The sequence below is a fragment of the Bos javanicus genome, chromosome X (genome assembly GCF_032452875.1).
Source record: "Bos javanicus breed banteng chromosome X, ARS-OSU_banteng_1.0, whole genome shotgun sequence".
NCBI lineage: Eukaryota > Metazoa > Chordata > Mammalia > Artiodactyla > Bovidae > Bos > Bos javanicus.
Window position 1 is genome coordinate 98463691 of NC_083897.1, and position 22775 is coordinate 98486465.

General features: G+C 46.3%; 1 protein-coding gene across 6 annotated transcripts in view; it reads left to right on the forward strand.

The window, feature by feature from the left end:
* Positions 1-22775, forward strand: part of AMER1 (APC membrane recruitment protein 1) — a 69036-nt gene that overhangs the window by 14357 nt on the left and 31904 nt on the right. For 3 of the 6 annotated variants that reach the window (XM_061410314.1, XM_061410313.1, XM_061410315.1), the window contains one exon: positions 6706-14750. In XM_061410314.1, the coding sequence (XP_061266298.1) occupies positions 6806-10165 (3360 nt within the window). In that variant the 5' untranslated portion in view covers positions 6706-6805 and the 3' untranslated portion in view covers positions 10166-14750. Of the gene's footprint in view, positions 1-6705; positions 14751-19333; positions 19499-22775 lie in introns of those variants that run through there. The other 3 variants (XR_009735081.1, XR_009735082.1, XR_009735080.1) reach the window with 2 other exon arrangements.

Sequence of the window (22775 nt, forward strand, 5' to 3'; positions counted from 1 at the left end):
TTGTCTTTGTCAGGTTTTGGTATCAGGGTGATGGTGACCTCATAGAATGATCGGAAGTGTCCCTTCCTCTGCAATTTTTTGAAAGAGTTTTAGAAGGATAGGCATTAGCTCTTCTCTAAATGTTTGATAGAATTCTCCTGTGAAGCCATTTTCTGGGAGATTTTTGATCACAGCTTCAACTTCAGTGCTTGTAATTGAGTTGCTCATTGTTTCTATTTCTTCCTGGTTCAGTCTTGGAAGATTGAACCTTTCTACGAATCTGTCCATTTCTTCCAGGTTATCTATTTTATTGCCATATTGTTGTTCATAATAGTCTCCTATAATGCTTTGTATTTCTGCATTGTCTGTTGTAACCCCTCCTTTTTCATTTCTAATTTTGTTGATTTGATTCTTCTCCCTTTTTTTCTTTATGAGTCTGGCTAAAGGTTTGTCAATTTTATTTATCTTCTCAAAGAATCTGCTTTTAGTTTTATTAATCTTTAGTATTGTCCCTTCATTTCCTTTTCATTTACTTATGCTCTGATGTTTGATTTCTTTCCTTCTGCTAACTTTGGGTCTTTTCATTTGTTCTTCTTTTTCCAGTTGTTTTAGGTGTAAAGTTAGGTTGTCTATTAGATGTTTTTGTTTGTTTGTTTGTTTCTTGAGGTAGGATTGTGTATAAACTTCCCTCTTAGAACTGCTTTTGCTGCATCCCATAGGTTTTGGGTCATCATGATTTCACTGTCATGTTTTTCTAGGAACTTTTTGATTTCTCTTTTCACTTCTTCAATAACCTGTTTGTTATTTAGAAATGTATTGTTCGATCTCCATGTGTTTGTGTTTTATACAGTTTTTTTCCTCCTGTAATTGATACCTAGTCTCAGTGTTGTGGTCAGAAAAGATGCTTGATATGATTTCAGTTTTCTTAAATTTACTGATTCTTGATTTGTGAACCAGGATGTGGTCTATCCTGGGAATGTTTCATGTGCATTTGAGAAGAAAGTATTCTCCACTCCAGTATTCATGCCAGGAAAATCCCATGGACAGAGGAACCTGGTTGGGTACAGTCTATAGTGTTGCAAAAGAGACATGACTTAGTGACTAAACAGCAACAGCAACCAGGCCTGATTAGTGGATCACTAGAAAGGAGAAATGGGGGTGAATGAGGATGTGGGGAACATTTTGTAAACTGGTAAGTACCATGAGTGCTTCCCTTGTGGCTCAGTGGTAAAGAATCTGCCTGCCAATGCAGGAGATGTGAGTTCTATCCCTGGGTTGGGACGATCTCCTAAAGAAGGAAATGACAACATAGTGCAGTATTTATGCCTGGGGAATCCCATGGGCAGAGGAGCCAGGCAAGCTACAGTCTATGGAAGTCACAAAAGAGTAGAACATGACTTAGTGATTAAACAACAAGTACCAGGAGTGGATGAAGGACATTTGTTGATTTGAATTTCCTTTGTATCGGTACTTTAGCTAAGTTTGGATTGTTGACCTTTCTGGCTTGGGCTAGAGAACCTGGCTAGTGGAGATTCCCAGATAAACTAGAGCTGTAAACCAGTAGCTGATTTGAGGAAATATTTTGGGCCCCCGAAATCAAAAGTTGACTAAAAGAACTGAAGCCTCCTGTGAGAAGAAATGAAGGCTCCTTCATTTACCATTTGTGTAAATTGAGGCCCAAGAAGGTTTGGTGACATACCCTTAGAGCCTGGGAAGCACCTTAGTCAACCCTGACTGAGGTAGTTTTGCTGCTAGAAATTGTCCAACTATAGTTTGAATAAAACAGAGAAGGCAATGGCACCCCACTCCAGTATTCTTGCCTGGAAAATGCCATGGACGGAGAGGCCTGGTAGGCTGCAGTCCATGGGGTCGCTATGAGTCAGATACAACTGAGCGACTTCTCTTTCACTTTTCACTTTCATGCATTGGAGAAGGAAATGGCAACCCACTCCAGTGTTCTTGCCTGGAGAATCCCAGGGATGGGGGAGCCTGGTGGGCTGCTGTCTATGGGGTCGCACAGAGTTGGACACGACTGAAGCGACTTAATAGCAGCAGTTTGAATAAAATATATGTAAAACTCATTGCTATGTTTTTGAGCCTCTGTTATATAGTGGATTTTATTTGTTACTTTATATACATCAGATTTTAATTCCTTAATATAGCTTTAAAATGTAGGCACTCTTAATAGCCTTATTTTCCAGTTGAAACCAAAAGAACTTGCTGGATTTCCCCCAAGTAGGGAGAACTGATTACAGTGCAGAATTGGCTGACTCTCAGGAAGTGGGGGGAGGCTGGCTGGACTTCCTGTCCTTATTACTCCTTCCTTAGACCACCTTCCACTGCATGTACAAGCACAAGATGCACCCAGAGTGGGATTGCTCCCAGGAAAACTTCTTGGAGGAGGTCTGGGAAACTACGACTGGTTGAGGCCATGCCTCTGAAGCTACCGCATAAATCCACACACTTCTTCCCTGAATTCAGCCTTCTCTAAGTTGGCTCAGCTGGCCCCAGGAAATAGGGCTGGGAGCAGAATGTGCAAGACTCACTGCAGCTGTTTCCCTGTTACTGAGATGGATTCCTGGGGCAAATTTGTGACTGGTCTCTTGCTGTGTTTTGAGAGGAGAGGAGGAGGAAGTAGCTCTGACTTAGCCTTCCACTGGTCTAAGAATGGCCTGAGGCTGGCCTCTCTGGAGCAGGGATGGACACAGCCCAATTCCTGCCGTGCTAGCAATAGCTTCAGCAAGTGGCCCCTGCCAGGGATCACAGGGTAGCCTTAGAGTATTCCCTCACCCACCAGTCCAACTGAAACTTAGATAGGCATGCAGTTTGAGAAACCTTAGGGTGGAGGGACTCTGCACTTAGCAGGACTACTTTCTTGGCAGAAACTATGAAGGGAGCCAGCCTCAGCCTGAGGGAGCTGCAGAATCTGTCCCTTTTCAGTCCCCTATGCAGTCCCCTTTGCCTTCTGCCCCACCTCACTCTCCTGAACTGTGGTCCCGAGCAAAGGTAGCATAGCCCAGTGGGAAAGGACAGCATTGGGACCTGGTGAGGCAGTAAGGAGTATGGAAAAGAGGCCTGAGTCAGATGGCTAGGTGGGACTGGGCTTAAGGAGCACTAGCTACAGGTGATTCCTGTCGGCTTCTGTCCTACTGCCTTGTGGGGGAAACAGGGCAGTGACACTATGGGTGGGGTACCTGGCTCTGGAAGGGACAAAGCAGGAAAGTAGGAGACAGCATAATTTCAACTCTGACTTTTGCCAGCAGAGATGGCCCTGGGCCTAGTTAGGAGGAGAACCTGAAGCTAGGGGAAGAGAATTTGAATCCCAGGGATACAACCCTGCCTAGTTCACCCACTCCCACAACATATACAGAAGGCTTTTTAAATTGCCCTTAACAGAGGACTTTGTATAAATCCACAAACATCTTTAAAATCCCTTAACATTTGGCTCTTCCTTAGCATGGGCCAAGGAAGCTGGTTCCTTGGACCTCCTGTAGTTGAATGGCTTTCTCAAATGAGTGGTGTTTTACACATGGTCTCAACTTAGTGACTAAACAACAACAAACAACTACTTCCTAGGAAACTGAGATCTGACTTATATAACCGGAATGCCAGTCTTTCTCATTTGCTTTGCACTTTACAGCTTACAAAATGCTTTTGGTGTTCATTATCCTATCTAACCTCACATCTCTGTAGTGGACCACAGGTAGAGAAGCTATTTTGATCTCCATTTCACAAGTGCCCAAGGCTTAGATGGATGCCTTGGCATGATCTGGAACCCAACTCTGTGGACCATGGCTCTTTACACAGCATACTGCTGATCCCTATTACAGAGAAGGGGACAATGTAGAGAGCTGTGGGCTGGCCTCTACTCCAACAGAGCAAAGAAGCAAGGGTAAGAGAAAGCCCAAAGGGCCTACCTTCTAGCCAAGGCATCAAGGTTCTATAAAGCAGCCCTGTTTAAGATTCAATTTGCCTAATTCTTCTGTTTGCAGAAATTCTAGCTCCAAAACCCATTGGACAACTAAACCTTCAATTCACAAGGATGGGTAAGCCTATAAGGTTTTTCACTTAGCCTTTGGTTTTCCTTGATACCCAGCCACACTTACTAGTCTTGCCCATCCTTTCCTCTAAATAATTGACAGTTTCACTCACTCCTGTCTAAAAAGGCCCAGATTGAATGCCTCCTTCTCAAGGCATTCTCTTTTCTGAGCCCAGGGATTATCTTTTTGCCTTTCAAGTTTATCCTGGGATATGATCATAAGGTATGAAGAGTGATATTTCAGCACTCAGCTTAACCAGTAAGGAGGGCTCTTCTCTAAGGTCTGCATCATATTGTGCCTTGAGACTGTTATATAGAAGATTCTCTGTTAGCCTAGGAGCTTCCCAAAAGCAAGGACTGGGGTTTTGAACCCTTCTGGCAGCACTGAGCTTAATAATTATCATTTAACCAAGTGTTCTAGTGAGGTTCCTTTCAGTAATTCCTCAGAGGGGAATAGAATTTCACAAATAACTCCACTTATTGCCACCCCATCTCCTCAATGCCCAAACCATGATGACAACATTGTCAATAATTTCAGGGCTGAGGTAAAAACATCTGTGTTTTGGAAAGTGAAGGACTCAGATAGATGATAGGGTCCCTATTCCCTTTAGACCCCAGGGCAGAGGACTCGGAGTGTGTGTGTGTGTGTGTGTGTGTATCATTGTGTATTTGAGGGGTAGCACTGTTTATTGTGGTCCTATCAGTTGCAGGGTTAAGCTGGAACAATGCCATGTTAAAATATGTCACACAGAATCAAAAAACAAGAACCTAACCTGAGTAAATTGCAATACAGATTTCTGCAGAGAAGAGATCAGATGATGGTATTTTTTTCTCTTATTTTGGGGGTAACCAAACATTATCATGCTACAAGTTTAATATTCAGTTCTGCAGAGTGCTTCTGAGGGAAGCTTAGATCACATTGATGAGTCAAGTGTCAGGCCAAGCATGGAACAAGGCACAAAATTACTATTTGCAAGACAAGATTAGGGACTCCAGGAAGATTCCTCTAAGGTGGTCAGAGGATAGATTTTAGCTGCCAGGCTCTCTCCACCCCCAGAGTGCTAGTTCTTAGTTTCCCACTGTTGGTGAATGTGAGAGTGTTTTTACCGTGGCAACCAGTCACAAGGCTGATGTGCTGGCCAGCTACTCTTAGGACAACAGTGTTGCTTGCCCCTCTTTCTCTCTCTCTCTCTGGCTCCCAGCAGCTATTCTGTCTCCCTTTCCTACCCAAGCTCCTTAGGTGCTGGTGGCCACCCTGCAAAGAGAGGATAGTGGTGAGGGACTTTCCAGGGAGGGGTCACTGGACTTTAGCAGGCTGGTCAGTGATCCAGCTGTTAATCAGCTATAGTCACTGGAGTGGATACATCAGACCATGGGGGTGGGGAGGGGGATATGTTGGGATAGGTGGTGGCTAGCCCTTCTTTTTTTTTTTTTTTTCCTATCTCTGTGACATTTGGCTATTTAGAGGACTGGGAGCCTAGACCAGAAGGGTGTGTCTTGCATCAGGTTTGTTTATTCAAATAGCTGTTCAGAGCCTAACTGACCAGGGACATGAGTCATGTTGAGTTGTGCCTTCAAGGAGTTCCCTTTCTAGATAGGAAGTTAGATGGGGGTCAAAATAATGAAAGAAGCAGAGAAGAAACAATCTGTCTCATGGTTCTCCTGGTGGTTTCAGTTACAGAAAGCCAAAGTGTTAGTTGCTCAGTCATGTCACTCTTTGCGACCCCGTGGACTGTAGCCTGCCAGGCTGCTCTGTCCATGGGATTCTCCAGGCAAGAATACTAGAGTGGGTAGCCATTCCCTTCTCCAGGGGATTTTCCCAACCCAGGGATATGAACTTGGGTCTCCTGCATTGCAGGCAGATTCTTTACTGTCTGAGCCATCAGGGAAGCCCCTGTGGACCACATTAAAATCTGTTACCAGCAGAACAGTCACTAGAGAGTCTAGGTTAGACCTGTCCCTCACATAACCACTATGAGAGGGAGGTATTTCTAGGCCTCTTGGACAGAGTATACTGAATCCCAGAGAATGCCTTGCCCCAAGGCTACCATGCCATCTTAGCTGATTCTGTATTGCAGCTCTGGAATGTGGGTCTGCAAGGCTACTGTTATGCACTTTTGAAGGTCTGAACATGGTCCTACAAGCAATTTAGGTAGCCTGAAGGAAGAAAGTGAAACTTCAGGTCTACTTTTCTACCCAGTTCCAGGCAAAATGTCAGTGAGAGCTCTGGCTAATATGAAATTGAGGCCTGGTTCTTATAGAACCCAGTGAATACTTAATGGGCTGTTTTTGCCAGCTGCTTTTCAAAACTTCTGTGTCATCAGAGCTGACTTCCCTTCCACCTTCCTACACCACCCCTCCTGTGGCCAATAGCACCTGGGCCTTTTTCATATTTGCAATTCTCCCTGCCCAGTGTGCTCCCCTGAACTTAAGGTGACCTGAAGTGAGTAGACCCAGCAAACGGGATAGGGGTCATGGCTGCCTGTTGCTCAGTGTATGGTTTTGCTGCTTTGTGGCCCAGAGGGGTCTGACCCAGCAAGCCAAGCATATGGAGTGCATTAAGGTTTTCCTACATTTTCTTTCTTTGTGGTTCAATTCAAGCCTGAAACCACAGACACCTGTGAAAACAAACCCAGCCTGGATGCTTGCTCACCAGTACTGTCTCTCTTTGTCTCCCTTATCTTCAGCCCCAGCTGTGATGCTTCCTGACTGATGATGTTATAACAGTGCCGAGAAGCCAAAAGGCTGCATTTTTTAGCTGAATACACCTGAGTTTTCCCCACCATCATGGAGACCCGAAAGGATGAAGCTGCTCAGGCCAAGGGAACAACAGTCTCTATGGATACCCAGGATCAAGGGACAGAGAAAGGGGCCAAAAACAAGGCATCTGAGACAACAGAAAGGCCCACATCAGAGCCACCCTCATCTGGTCCAGGTAGGCTGAAGAAAACTGCCATGAAACTCTTTGGTGGCAAGAAGGGCATCTGTACCCTGCCTAGTTTCTTTGGAGGGGGACGAAGCAAAGGTTCTGGGAAAGGCAGTTCTAAGAAGGGTCTTAGCAAGAGCAAGACCCACGATGGCCTGAGTGAAGCAGTCCATGACCCTGAAGACATTGTCAGTGAAGGAACTGGCCTCTCCTTACCTTTGCCTGAGTCATCATGCCAACTTCCCAGCTCTCAGAGTGTCCATGGGTCTTTGGAGACAGACTCCAGATGCAAGAGGTCTGTGGCTGGAGCCACAGAGAAAGCTGGGGCTGAGAAGGCTCACTTTGTGCCCAAGCCAAAAAAAGGCCTGAAAGGTTTTTTCAGTAGTATCCGGCGTCACCGGAAGAGCAAGGTCTCTGGGGCTGAGCAAAGCAATCCAGGAGCCAAGGAGTCTGAGGGGGCCAGAGCAAGGCCTCATGAGTATGTGAGCTCAGCCCTTCTGTCCCACGCTGATGAGGTCCTCCAAGCCCCAAGAAAGGAAAATGCCAAATTTCAAGATGTCCCTGGGCCGAACATTCCTTCAATATCAGAGACTTCTCTGGCAGCCACTGAGAAAGCAGCCTTTAAAGATGCAGAAAAAACCTTGGAGGCCTTTGTCTCAGCATTCTTGCAGCCCAAACCTGCCCCTGAAGCCAGTGGCCCAGAGGAGTTCCATAGTCCAGAAACAGGGGAGAAGCTTGTGGCAGGAGAGGTAAATCCACCCAATGGCCCTTTAGGGGACCAGCTGAGCCTCCTCTTTGGGGATGTCACATCTCTGAAGAGTTTTGACTCACTGACAGGTTGTGGTGACATAATAGCAGAACAGGATATGGATAGTATGACAGATAGCATGGCCTCTGGAGGCCAGAGGGCCAACCGAGATGGAACCAAACGAAGTTCCTGCTTGGTGACCTACCAAGGAGGGGGCGAAGAGATGGCCTTGCCTGATGATGATGATGAGGAAGAAGAGGAAGAGGAGGTGGAATTAGAAGAGGGAGAAGAAGTCAAGGAGGAAGAAGATGATGATTTAGAGTATCTGTGGGCAAGTTCCCAGATGTACCCAAGGCCCATACTAAATCCAGGCTACCATCCCACAACATCCCCAGGCCATCTTGGCTACATGCTTCTTGACCCAGTTAGGTCTTATCCTGGCTCAGCCCCTGGGGAACTTTTGACTCCTCAGAGTGATCAGCAAGAGTCCGCCCCCAATAGTGATGAGGGTTATTATGACTCCACTACACCAGGACTTGAGGATGATTCAGGTGAGGCCCTGGGGCTTGTCCATAGGGATTGCTTGCCCCGAGACAGCTATAGTGGTGATGCCCTCTATGAGTTCTATGAGCCAGATGATAGTCTTGAGAACTCCCCACCTGGGGATGACTGCCTTTATGACCTCCATTGTCACAGCTCTGAGATGTTTGACCCCTTCTTGAACTTTGAGCCCTTTTCTTCCCCTCGGCCACCTGGGGCAATGGAGACAGAGGAAGAACGGCTAGTAGCCATCCAGAAACAGTTGCTATATTGGGAGCTTCAGCGGGAGCAGCGAGAGGCCCGGGAAGCATGTGCCCAAGAGGCTCACACCAGAGAGGCCCATGCTCGAGAGGCCCACACCCGAGAAGCTTATGTCAGAGAGGCCCGACCTCGAGAGGCCTACGCCAGGGAGGCCTGTGGCCAAGAGGTCTGTGGTCGAGAGCTTCAAGTCCGAGAGGCCCAGGTGCGGCAGGAGAAGCCCGTCATAGAGTATCAAATGAGGCCTTTAGGCCCATCAGTGATGGGTCTGGTGGAAGGGGCATCAGGGGCCTCTCAGACTTCCCACAGAGGAACCACATCAGCTTTCCCTGCCACTGCAAGCAGCGAGCCAGACTGGAGGGACTTCCGTCCTTTGGAGAAGCGTTTTGAGGGAACCTGCTCCAAGAAAGATCAAAGTACTTGCCTGATGCAACTCTTCCAGAGTGATGCTATGTTTGAGCCAGACATGCAAGAAGCAAATTTTGGAGGATCTCCCAGGAGGGCCTACCCTACTTATTCACCCCCTGAGGAGCCAGAGGAAGAGGATGTTGAGAAGGAAGGGAATGCTACAGTGAGTTTCTCTCAGGCCCTCGTGGAGTTCACCAGCAATGGGAACCTCTTCTCCAGCATGTCCTGCAGCTCTGACTCTGATTCGTCCTTTACTCAAAACCTTCCTGAGCTGCCTCCCATGGTGACCTTTGATATTGCTGATGTGGAACGGGATGGGGAAGGCAAGTGTGAAGAAAACCCTGAGTTCCACAATGATGAAGACCTTGCAGCCTCCTTGGAAGCTTTTGAACTGGGCTACTATCAGAAACATGCCTTCAACAACTACCGCAGCCGATTCTACCAAGGCCTACCCTGGGGTGTGAGCAGTCTCCCTCGATACTTGGGACTACCTGGCATGCACCCTCGTCCTCCACCTGCTGCCATGGCCCTCAGCAGGAGGAGCCGCTCCCTTGACACTGCTGAGACCCTGGAGCTGGAGCTCTCCAATTCTCACCTGACCCAAGGCTATATGGAGTCTGATGAGCTTCAGGCCCAGCAAGAAGATTCAGAAGAAGAAGAGGAGGAGGAAGAATGGGGCCGAGACAGTCCCCTATCTCTCTATACTGAACCTCCAGTAACCTACGACTGGCCTGCCTGGGCTCCCTGTCCTCTCCCAGTGGGGCCTGGCCATGCCTGGATAAGTCCTAGCCAGTTGGATGGGCCTTCTAGCCATCCATTTGGGCAGGCAGTCTGTTGCATATCTCCTTTCACCATGTCAATGTTGCTCTCAGTATCAGGGCCAGAGCCAAGAGCACCTGGGGAATCCAAGTCTCAGCTAGCTCGGCCTTCGCACCTACCCTTGCCCATGGGCCCTTGTTATAACCTCCAGCCAAAGGCCTCCCAGAGTGTGAGGGCCAGGCCTCAAGATGTGCTGCTGCCTGTTGATGAGCCCAGTTGTTCCTCCATTTCTGGAGGCTTCAGCCCTAGCCCTGTGCCCCAGGCCAAGCCTGTGGGCATTACTCATGGCATCCCTCAGCTGCCCAGGATCCGGCCTGAGCCCCCAGAGCCTCAGCCCATTCACTATGGGGCTTCCCGCCTTGACCTGTCAAAGGAGAAGGCTGAGCAAGGTGCCTCTCTCCCCACCAGCTGCTCCTCCACTGCTATGAATGGAAAACTAGCTGAGTAGTCATCATCAATTCTGGAGTGAGGGGCATGGGGCCTGAGCATGTGAATGGGGATCAGGGTTGGGCAGAGGGGTGGGGGTGGGGGTTACTGTTTAACTTGAAAATCCTTTTGGCCAAGGAAAGCTCCTATGAGTTTTCACCTTTGTTTTCCCACTTCCCTTCTGTGGCCACATTCAGCTCAAGTACATCTGCCCTGGGAGATTGCTGCTTCTGTGCTCCAATTTTTGTTTTTGGGTTTTTACCTTGTGACCCATGCAGGGTTAGAAATGCTCTAATTTTGTGCCTATTCCAATTGCCAAGGTAGTGATTTTATATATGTATAAAATCTCTGCCGTTTTTCCATCCAGTAGATGAGCAGCCAAGTCTACACTGCCTCCCACTTGGGGACAAGGAGCTTGTTTGCTATTAGCAGTGTAAAATTATGGTTCAAATCCTACCCACTCCCACTTCCTTTGGTCTTGGCATAGCTGCCACCATCACATCAGATAGTATAATCTAGTAGCCCCAGCTAGCTGTCCTCAGAGAGGATCAAGTAGCATGTGTCACACTGCCTGTTGCTATGGACTTAGGTATCATAACCAGCGAGGGTCTTTTAACCTGGCCTGCTATAGCTTGGGTTGAAGACAAAAATGCTAATTTCCTTAATGTAATGACCAAATTCATCTAGTTGCAAACAAGACAGGGTTATATTGTAGACACTACCATAGGTCTTGAGCTCCAGAATGATAGGATGTTTTTTCCTTCTTCGTTTCTTTAAGCTTGTGACAGCCTGAATTGCAGATGCTTTTGAATTTTGGTTCTTTTTTTTTCTCCAAAGGAAATTTTCGTTATCTCATTACAAGGAACACATTCTTTTAATCGAGATACGGGAAGAGAAATGGCCTAAACTAGGCTCAGCTGTAGGGGATGGGATTTTTACAGGTTGCAGGAGAAGGATAGGAAAAGGAATTCATTCATTCTTTTCACAGAAGAGAGGATTTCATACATTGCAGAGCTCATGTCAACTCAGCTTAAAAGGGAAAATTGCTTTCCCCCAAAGACAAAAACTTCCTTAAGCCTTGCCCACCCTTTCACTGGATGCTTTAAAGAGGCTTCATGCTAGCATTCCCAAGAGACAGGACACCAAGGGTATTTAGGTTACTGTTCCAGTTTTTCTAAAGAGCCTTCATTTTCCAATTAGCCAAGTTCTTAGTATCATCATAGGACTGGGCGTCTTGAGAGGAAAGACTGATCTGCCCTCAGTCTGCCAAGCTGAAGGACTCCGATTTGTGTGGTAATTGCAGCTCCTTATGGAAAGAATGGCACCCTTATTTCTGCATTCACACAGTTTTCATGTTAAACTAGCTTGGAAATATTGGTGAGGAAGAGTTGCTGTCAGGAAGACATTGCAACAGGCTAATCTTACCAGGCTCTATCTCTCATTAATCACCAATACGGAGGGGTCCTTTTAAATTTCACCATTGGAAATGGTATATGAAACTTTTTACCTAGGCATGTTGACCCAAATTATGATCCTTGCTCCCTTGATCCTGTCCCCATCCTCCACCCATCTCCATGCCTATTAAGAGGCAAACAGGGCTCTTGGTATTCCAGAAGAGATGCTGTTGCCTGCCACCTGAAGTTGAGATGACTTTGTGGGAAAACTGCCCCTTGGCCATGGGATGTGTGTGCTGGTCTTTGTCACCATTTTTCGGATTGGGGTTGGCCCAGTGCCCATCCCCACAAAAAGTACACCTGGATGGTAGAAGGTGTACCCCTGGAAGCACCACATGAATTTGCATGGCACCGACACCAGCACTCAAGGGATGACTTTGTCTGCATTGTGAAGAAATCTGTCAGTCATGAAGCTGGAGAATCAAAGAAGGTGAGAAAGGCCCTCCTCAACCCTAGCATAGCATTCCAAGAGAGAAGTGCCCCAATTCTGGCTTCTCACCAAAGTTGCCCTGGGAGGGTGGGACTAAAATTGGCCTGGCTGTTTGGCAGGAAGGAGACACTCACCAAATGCCTTTACAACAGAGGAACGCTCACCACTTGCCTCTTCTGTCTCTGCTTGTCCTTCAGGGCAGCACAAGCTCCTGTTTGTATGTAGACTGTGCCAACCACAGCAGGTAGTAGAACCATCACCAACCACCAGAGCCTGCTGGATCACCAACCTGTCTGAGAAGAGAAAAAGTAGGTGGTCAGCCTTTGGCCAAGGGCTGAGAGCTACAGTCTCTAACAAGAGGGCAGCAAGAGGTACCACCTCTGAAGAGGGCAGTCATAGCCCTGACACACATTGCTGGGCTTTGGAAGGTCTCATATCACAGTAAGTTTTAGGACTGAGCATCAGCTCATGCTTTGAACACTGCTGCCTGCAAGTCCTTTCACTGTCCTGGCCAGCCCAGAGATAGGATCCTCACCATCAGAAATAAGGCAGTCAGGGTGCATGGCTGCAGAAGCAGCCTCCTTTGAGTCTACTCTAGATCCAAGCAGTTCATTTCTGAATCCCAGCTGTGGCCTAGAAGAGGAAGGAGGACCAGCTGGAGACTTGTGTGACAGCACAGGGTGACACTGGGAGAGCCAGCCAAGCTCTAGGCCTCTCCCCAAACATACACCAGTGTTTGCTTGGCTAACACCAAATATGTCCCAGACTACTAAATGTGTAGATGTTAAGTCCACAAATGAACACCATTTCAGCATTGCAAGGTCAATGTTTTTGGATGTGACTTCACAGGAAGGTACGACTTGAGAGAAGGTGACTGCTCTTAGCTATCCAGCAAGCAGGCTTATATATAGTGTCAGATAGCTCTGATCCTGAGAATTTCCAAATGAGACTGATCCTTAGGGGACCAATGACTGTGGATAGAGAAGACCACTTAGAATGTCTCTCCCAGGGCTGTCAGTTCTCTGTTTTAACGTCTTCAAGGAAGCCCTGCCTTGGGGCTCTTTTAAGGCCTGCCCCAATCATCTGGACTCAACTTAGGCACCAGTCCACGAGCCTTCTGGGCCAAAGGCTTTGGTCAACACCAGTCTTTTCTCCCTCAATACTGTACCAAGGAGGGAAGTAGCTTCCCACACCCAAGGTGCATTCCCCTCATCCTGCTGCCAGTGACTTTCCTACCCTTGCCACTGCTACCACCCCACCTGCCCTCGGCCCTCAGGCCCAATTGCTAGAGGGAGACGGGGTTTAGCAGGGAGACTTCAAGTTTACCCATGTGTATGTTGCATCCAAGTTGTTTTTAATATATATATATATATATATATATATATATATATATATATATATATCTCAAAAGTCAATTATCTATTTTTGTATTGTTTGCATTTTATATTCATGGAAAACAATGTATCAATTGTTCTTTTCTGATATATTTTATTTTTAAGCGGTGCTGTTTACAGTTTTAGACAAATCGAAGATGACACAAAAATTGCTGCTGCTTGTGCAGAGGGCTGGTATCTCAATTGCCCAGGACCCTCGCTCTTTCCCCTCTCCCCATCACTGATGTATCGCACTGTCCATCCCCTCCCTCCATGATAGGGACAGCATAAGATGCCCAGGTATTAAGACAAATGCCAGGTGACTCAGGCATGTGGAACCTGATAGATAGCATGTCTTTTTATGGTTTTATTTTTTTCTTTCAGACTCACCTTTCCCTGTGTGTAGATCTTCTAGAAGTACTCATGTCTGTGTCTCTCTCCTCTTTATGTTTTCCGCTCTAGTTTTGAAACCAGAATGCCCATGTTTTGCTATTTGTCATGTTGGGTTTCTCCAAAGAACATTTTGGGGGTATTCTCCACCCAGTAAGGAGGGCAGGAGATTTCTCAACTATTCCCCCTTTCCCCAAGAAGCTGGGGGAGACAAATGAAAGTGATGCTTGAACCATCAGGAATTAGCCATCTCATTGAGGAAACCCTTACATGGGACTTTCCAGGAGCTCAGTTGATTGTGACATTCACCCAGAAGAGACGTTGAGGAATTCCTTGATCCCTCTTGCTGCTTTGGGGGAATCTCTTCCTCTACCACCATTCCCACTCCCCTGCTGTGCTCCAGCTCACACATGGATGGAACTTTGGGGGAACAGTGACTATTAGGGTGATGGCTTGCTGGCCTGATTCCCTACTTTTCCATTATATAGTCACTCCAAAGAAGAAAATTCACATGGCATGTGTGTGTGTGAGGACTGGACCTACTGAGAGGTGGGGCTTTAATTATTATTCTTGTTACTATTGGTGCTTATTTTCCCTGATGTATATGGGGGTGGGGTGGGGTGGGGTGGGGTTGGGGGGAACCAAGAATGTATACTTAGGTCATGTTAAATAAAATGGCTGGGGGACAAAGGGAAGAAGTTGGAAACTGCAGTACATCCTTACCCCAGGTATAAGAGTTCTTTCTCTCCCAGTGAAAAATGGGAAGCATGGCCCCTGGATGTGCCCTAGCTTCCCCTTCCTTATCCCTGAGACATCATGGGATTGCCTGGATTGTGACCTCTCCAATCCTAGTTCTCATTGATGTCTGGATATCTTGATGCACTGCCTGTTTGTAACAACGAATATTTCTTTTACTGAATGTTAATAAACTGGGTTCAAGAGGGACCCCCGGTCACTAAAGCGCATTCTTGTGGTTTGTTCCACATCAGTATGCCTGTGACCCATGGTTGCTGGGTTTGCCCTTGAAGGGAAATGAAGAAAGCAAAGGGATGTGAGGCGTCAACTAGCAAGGGGGAAAGAAGACAGAGCTGAAAGTAAAGGAAAATTTAACTTCAGTTCATCCAAACCATCCCCTGCATCTCAATCTGATGATGTAGTACTCTCCATCGTATTGTCCATGGCCTGAAACCTGCCAGGGAGCTGGCTAGCACTTCTGAAATTAACCTCAGTTCATGTAAATGTGTTAGCCTCCCCACCAGCTGGGAGGCAGAGGTGTGAACCTCTTACCCATGGCTCAAGCCAAAGGATACATTTCATGGTAAGACTCTCAGGCCAACCTGAAAAGAACAGCATCCTTTACTCAGGCCTATGGGCAGAGCTGCTGGCCAGGCTGCCCCACCTATTTAATTGTGGGGCTGAGTGGGGAGCATGTGGCTTCTGCCCTATTGCAAGTCATCTAATCTGTTGGCACCAGAGGTGTACCACAGCAATAACTCAGTCACCTAGGTCATATCCCGATTTCCAGGCCTTTTCTAGCCTAAGCAGTAATCACTCTCCCCCTTTCTATTGTGCCATCAACTAGGAGAAGGTGACTGTGTTAATGGCTCAGATTTCTCTAATCCAAACTCTTATCATTCGTCCCTGGTAAGCAAGGGTGTCTGGAGGACTAAAATAGCTGCTTGAATGTGCTGTGGATAGGGCTCCTAGGCTCCTTGGGGCCCCTTTTCAGACTAAGATGCTTATTGGCCCCCAGGACGTCATGAATCAAGCAAAGCCAAAATAGGCACAAATTAGCAAGAGAGAAAAAGGAACATTCTGGAAGGGAAGTTGATAATGATGTATAGAAATTGAATTCTCTGTCCTGGGCTCTCATTGAAGGAAGCATAGTTGCTCAGGGGACTTTTGGGGCAACAACTTCTGGAAAGGCCTTATTACATCCATGGGAAATTCATGGGGGTCAGGGAGGCTTAGATTTCTGCTGTAATTTTTGCCCCTCATTAATCAGTGAGGACTTGGGCAAATCCATTCTCCTTGTGAGTCTCAGTTTCCCCAATAATAATATATGGGTGGCATGGGCATACATTAGGCTTCCCTGATGGCTCAGCAGGTAAAGAATCTTCATGCAATGCAGGAGATGAGAGTTTGATCCCTGGGTTGGAAAGATCTCCTGGGGGAGGAAATGGTAACCCACTCCAGTGTTCTTGCCTTGAGAATCCCCATGGACAGAGGAATCTGGCGGGCTACAGTCCAAAGTGTTGCAAATAGTTGGGCATGACTGAGTGACTAAGCACACACACACAGCACATGGGCATAGATTTGACTAGTTTCAATATGTAAGACAAGACTGGGCTAGGAGTGACCTATGGAATTTTGTCAACTACCTAAATCCAGCACTGCTGCTGCTGCTGCTGCTGCTGCTAAGTCGCTTCAGTCGTGTCCGACTCTGTGTGACCCCATAGACGGCAGCCCACCAGGCTCCCCCATCCCTGGGATTCTCCAGGCAAGAACACTGGACTGGGTTGCCATTTCCTTCTCCAATGCATGAAAGTAAAAAGTGAAAGTGAAGTCACTCAGTCATGTCCGACTCTTAGCGACCCCATGGACTGCAGCCCATTAGGCTCCTCCGTCCATGGGGTTTTCCAGGCAAGAGTACTGGAGTGGGGTGCCATTGCCTTCTCCCAAATCCAGCACGTTCCACCCTATTCTAATTCAGCTGGACTTGGGGGGAGTTCTGTTGTGGTTCCCAGCATGACTGATGTATTAGACCTCTTCCTACTGTGACTAATGGCTACGTTCGCTGTGACCCTCTGGGGAGTCCTTAGCAATACTGGAGAGAGCCATTGGTGGAGGGAACCTCTAAAGACCTTTCTTAGATCATCAAGAAAACTGCCTTGGTCAGCTCTAGTGCTATTCTCTGGTCTGCTTGGGCACTGGGGTTGTGCATAGTGAATGGCCCTTCTTTGTTACTCATTTCTGTTTAGAGCAGATGGAAATCTGATAGACAAGAGACATTTGTGGAAGTCTTTTGGAGGATGCTGTAGACAAGCTGCTAGCTCTGTACTGCTTCTACCCTGACTGGATTCTGGGCCCCAGTGACTGTGCTCCTTTTCTCTCTGGATAATTCCTAGACTTTGGCCTGTATGGCTTTTGGGGGCCAGACCTAGCCAATAGGAACAAGTGGCCTGAGGTAGCACTTTCTAGTCTGCAAATTTCTTCTATCTCCATTATTTTCTAAAAGGCCCCTGAAGCAGTTGGGCAGAATGGATGACTTTATCCCAACTTTATAGATAAGGACATGGAGGCCATGAGAAGTGAAATGACTTGCTCATGGTGATCTAGAACATTGACTGCAAGTCAGGATGGGTAAGAGGATGTGCAGGCTGGGGTGAAAGATGTGGTGTGAGAGAATACTACTAATAATTTTCCAAGCACAAAATAAATAATATAATTGATATGTGCCAGGCACTAGACACTTTAACTGCATTATCTTGTGTAATGTTTACCTTAACTGTATGAGGTTGACATTATTGTATCTGCATTTTCAGATAAGAAAACAGAGCCTCAGAAAGTTTAAGACCCTTGCCAAAATTCACACAACCAGGTCATTAGACTTCAAATCTCCTGCTTTTTCTGTTGCACTTGTAGTGAAGCTGCTGTTTCGATGTACGATAAGGTGCTAGGAGTTGAATCTCAGCAGCAGGCCCAAAGTCAGAGCATGCTAAAGCTAAATTGGACCTCTGGCTGCCTCTTTATCCCACTGAGCCCAGCCAAGCTTCCCAGCTCCAAGCCCAGGTCAGAGGCCCTTGTGAGCCCAGGAAGCAACTACTTTTCCCCATTCCCACCTCTAGCCTTGGATCTCTGAGAATTGTTCCCAGCCAGGTGGGCCTATCCCTTCTCCCATTTAAACCTGCTAATAAGCAGCCTGGGGAAAAAAGATGACTAGCAGAGTGAATCAATAGATGTGAGCTTGGAGAACTGGCATTTGCCCACTCAGAACTTCACCATCAACTGGAGCATTTCCTCATGAAGAGTTAATTGCAAGTCACTTAACAGTCACAGTGAGAAACAGTCTCATTTTCTGGAAGAATAATTGCTGTCTGATGGGCTCTTGAAGGCTACTCACCTCTGTTCCTTCAGTTTCTCTCCTGCTTTTCCACTTCCTTCCTCTGGATGCCTGAACATATTTTCTCTCAGCCCATGGAGAACCTCATGAGATTTCCAATGGGCTCCTATGTAGAACCCAGTGCCAACAGGAAGTGGATGCTCTGTCCACAAATGCTGTGATTAAAATTAATATTTATGTCCTTCAAGAGGCAGAAAATGGAGTGGACATCCATGTCCATCCACAAACTCAGATGTGGGTGGGCAAGAAAATAATCCTTGTTTGTTTTATTTAAAGTAACTGAATTCTGACTCCAAACCTCCCATTCTAGCAGAGAAGCAGAAAATTCCATGTATTTCATGACTGGGGACCCACTTAAGGTTGGCACTGGAATCCAAGTGGTACTTGTATTACCCAGAAATTAAGGCAAAGGCAACTAATCTCTAATCTATTCCAGTCACCACTGATACCCTCATTTTCCATGCCTGCAGTGATGGAAGAGAAGCTGAGAGCCCCAAGGTCCTAGGTCCTGCCTCCCTCTGGGTACCTTAAAACCATCTCCTCCCCATCTTTGAGGCACTTCCCTAAGCCATTTTTATCCTTCTCTACCGCCCCAGACTTAGGAGCTCTCCATTCCTACGTGGGGCTGGGAGTGGGAGGGATCCCTCTTCAATTTTTTTTTTCTTTCAGGACTTTTCCTTGTCCTTATATATCAATGGTGTTTTCATACTTTGATAAAAGAGTGATAGATTCAGTGATGTCAGCCTGCTTTGGCTTTCTACACCGTGAAATCCATCTTGCAAGAGGTCTTTTAAGGGCCAGGTTACCTCCATGTAGCAGGGGTAGGGTATGGGGTGTGGGGATATAGAGGGGCAGCAAATAAATAAACATGAATATTTCCAGAAATTACCCTGCCACAAAATACTGCTTTATTGAAGGAAAAAATTATTTCACTGTCCTACAATTTAGGACACCAAGATTTTAGTCCCTGTTCTACCTGCAATTGATGGAAACTTCATATCTCAGAGCGTCAGGTTCTTCATCCTTAAACGAGTTGGAGAACGCAGAATCTCAGACTGTGGTCCTTTCCTCACCCTTTCCTTTTTGATGCTTAAATTCTTCCTATATCATCTGTCTTGCTCCTGCTCACCTCCACTAGCATAGATTCCTGGGGCAGTTTTAATGCCTAAGATGTCCCTATTTACGTTGAGCTGGAATAGGCCTAGCTTAGTCCCTGGGAGTCACACAGATCCTATTTGCTATCTACTCTCTTTGCCCCATAACAGTCCTTCCAGATCTGAAGGCAGAGATGGTATTCTTTGGTTCAACAAATGTTAAGTACCTATTCTAGGTGCTGTGGGTCCAGCAGTGAATAAGCAAGATTAAAAAAAAAAATCCCTCTCCCCATCTCCCCACTTATGGGACTTACTTTTTTCTGCAGGTGGGCAGATAATGAAGCAAAATAAATAAAGTTATCATATGTCGGATGGTGATAGATACAATGGAGGGAAATAAAGGAAAGACAGGAGGTTCCAATTTAAAATAGAGTGGTCAAGAGAAGACTCACTGTGCAGGTCACATTTGAGAGAAGAACTGAAACTTCAAGGTAAGAGAAGATAATAAATACCAGGAACAAACATGAGTCCAGTGTACCTGAAGTGGAGTGAGTGAAGGGATGAGGTTACAGAGGTAATGTTGGAGTGAGGGAGATGAGAAGACTGTTGAAAAGACTTTGACTCCTGTCCTGAGTTAGAGGGGAGCAGAGAATGACATGGAGAAGGAAATGGCAACCCACTCCAGTGTTCTTGCCTGGAGAATCCCAGGGATGGGGGAGCCTGGTGGGCTGCCGTCTATGGGGTCACACAGAGTCAGACACGACTGAAGCAACTTAGCAGCAGCAGCAGAGAATGACATGGCCTGATACTTGTTATCTGGTGTTGTCTCTTTTCCAGGCAAAACAGTGTTACATCCTTCCAGTCTTTCCTCATATGTCCTTGGTCTAAGTCCCTTCCCCAGCCTTCTCAATCCATGCTGAAAGCACTCCACTATTAGTGGCCCTCTTCAAGTGTGGGTCTCAGAACAAGACTCTTTAGACAAATTCATCTAGGTCCTTTTTTATTATTCCTAAACACCTGCAAGAGGCTAAGTGGTATGAGTTTTCAGTCAAACAGACCTTGATTCTCTTTTTGGTTCCACGACCTACTTATGTGAGCTTGGATAAGTGAGAACTTCTCTAACCCTCAACTTCTTCATCTATAAAATGGAAGAAAGTGGAAGAAAGTGAAGTTGCTCAGTCGTGTCCGACTCTTTGTGACCCCATGGACTGTAGCCTACCAGGCTCCTCTCTCCATGGGGTTTTCCAGGCAATAGTACTGGAGTGGATTGCCATTTCCTTCTCCAGGGGATCTTACCAACCCAGAGATCGAATCTGGATCTCCCGCATTGTAGACAGGCACTTTACCATCTGAGCCACCAGGGAAGTCCATAAAATGGAAGAAATAATCTATATGTTGTAGGGATTAGCAATGATGTGTATAAAACTTCTCTATCCAGTGCCTGGCCCATGTGGGCCCTACCCAGATGATGGTCAACCTCAGTTGTCATTGTGGCCTGTACCCTTGGCACATAGGCAACCTCAATTTGGATCCTTGGTAGGTGTGGACCCTATAGTGATTGAGAATCTAGTCAACCTGGTCACCCTCTGTAAAGACCTAAGCTGCTCAAGAAATATGAGTATGGGCCTTTCATACTTCTCTTACTGAGTTTTGTGAGTGCCTGTTGGTGGCTAGACTTAAGCATCCCAGAAAAGCCAGAGCTGTCAGCATCCAGGATCAAGGTCCCATGTCCCACCCCAGGAAGATAGAATTGGAGACTTCAAGGAGGATGAGTGACAAGTTTGTTTCTTTTATCAGAAATTGGAAATGCCTGGTGCCAGGAAACCTGTAGCAGGCTGTACCTGGAAGAGCATGCTAAGATCTGAGCTGTATAATTAAAATTATCATCTAAGTAAGGAGTTAAAGGTAGGCATGAGAAGCTCAGGTGCAAAGGGAGGAAGAAAGTGAGGAACAGTGGGACCAAACAGGTGAGCAGGAAGGAGATAACAATGGATGGTGCTTGGTGTCAAGGCTGAGCTTTTATGAGTTGTCAATAAATGTTTGTGTAGGCATGTGAACTGTATCTACACACAGAGTGCAAACAAAGGACTAACCAAAATACTTTCCTCAGGGTCCCTCCCTTGAGGGCTGCTTTCAGGCCTTAAAGCCAAGTATTTGTAGGATATCTATAATGCTACTTCTGGGGCTGAATTAGAGGTATGGCAGTCTGAAGGACCCTACTCACCTGGAAGTTGAAAAAAATGGCTTGGGACAGGCCTGTGCAGAGAGCAGCCAGAGTGTGTAACAGGCAAGTCCTTGAGATTCTGAATAGGTCTGTCAACAGCCCTGAGCATGTTTTCTCCCCTTCTAAATGGGGTCATTAATACCTATTGAGCCACTCTCTCCCACCAATCCTGTGCTTCAGCTGAGACTATCTTCATTTTTCCTACTGGAAAATGCATGCGTGCTAAGTTGCTTCAGTCATGTCTGACTCTTTGCGACCCTATAAACTGTAGCCCACCAGGCTCCTCTGTCCGTGGGGATTCTCCAGGCAAGAATACTGGAGTGGGTTGCCATGCCCTTCTCCAGGGGATCTTCCCTACCCAGGGATTGAACTAGCCACTCTTATGTTTCCTACATTGGCAGGTGGGTTCTTTACCACTAGGGCCACCTGGGAATGCAGTAGATAGTAAATGTGAAGGTACTTTTAAAAAAGTTGTAAAAGGCTACAGAAATGCAAAATGGTAGTAGTATTCAAATGCTTTGGTACTGGTTGTCTGCCCTCTATGAGCTCATTTTTCTCACAAAGTCAGGGCCCTGTGAAAAGGCATTTATACCTACCAGTAGCCAGATCCCTTCTGCTAAAAATGGCATTCTATTAGGTTGAAGTACATGAATTATCCAGTCATTGGATACAGTGACTTAAGAGTCTTATTTTTGACATGTATGTGTGGGGCATATTTTTTTAATTGCGGTAACTAAAGGAATTCACTTTCTTAATGCTCCCAACCTCTCGATCTCAGTTTATCCCCAGCTTCCTCATTCAATAAGATAAGAATATGAATTCCTATCCTGTCTCCCTCCTGCCTTCCTCCTAAAATAGATATGCAAATTATTTGGAAAACTGTAAAGCAAAGTATCAAAATGGTTGTTATTACTGGCATTTTCTGTGCAATTTGGATTCTTCAGGAGAAGGCTTTATGTTCAAATTGACCATTACTGCCCTCATACTGAGATCCTTTAATAAATGTTATAAAGGGATATAGAGATAAAGCAGTGGTATGTTACAGCCAACTTATACCAACTCTTAAGAGCCAACTGTGCACGCACATCTCTTCCCAACTCCACATTCAGTGACATCACATGGTAGTGGTGGTTTAGTTGCTAAGTCGTGTCTGACTCTTGCAACTCCATGGACTGTAGCCTGCCAGGCTTATCTGTTCATGGGATTCTCCAGGCAAGAATACTGGAGGGGATTGCCATTTCCTTCTCCAGGGAATCTTCCCAACCCAGGAATCAAACCTGGGTCTCCTTCACTGCAGGCAGATTCTTTACCGACTGAGCTACGAGGGAAGACATCACATTGGTAGATGAAATTGGCAATGAGAGAGTAATTTCCTCTATGGAAATGGGCAAACACTACAAATACAAATTTTTTTTCAAAAATCTAGAATTGTTTCAATCATAAAGGATCTGCCAATTTAGCAGTGGTGTGTGTGTTTCCATGTATATATGTCTGACTGCACATGCGTACATACTGTGTGAAAGTGGTAAGGTAAGCAGGCACAT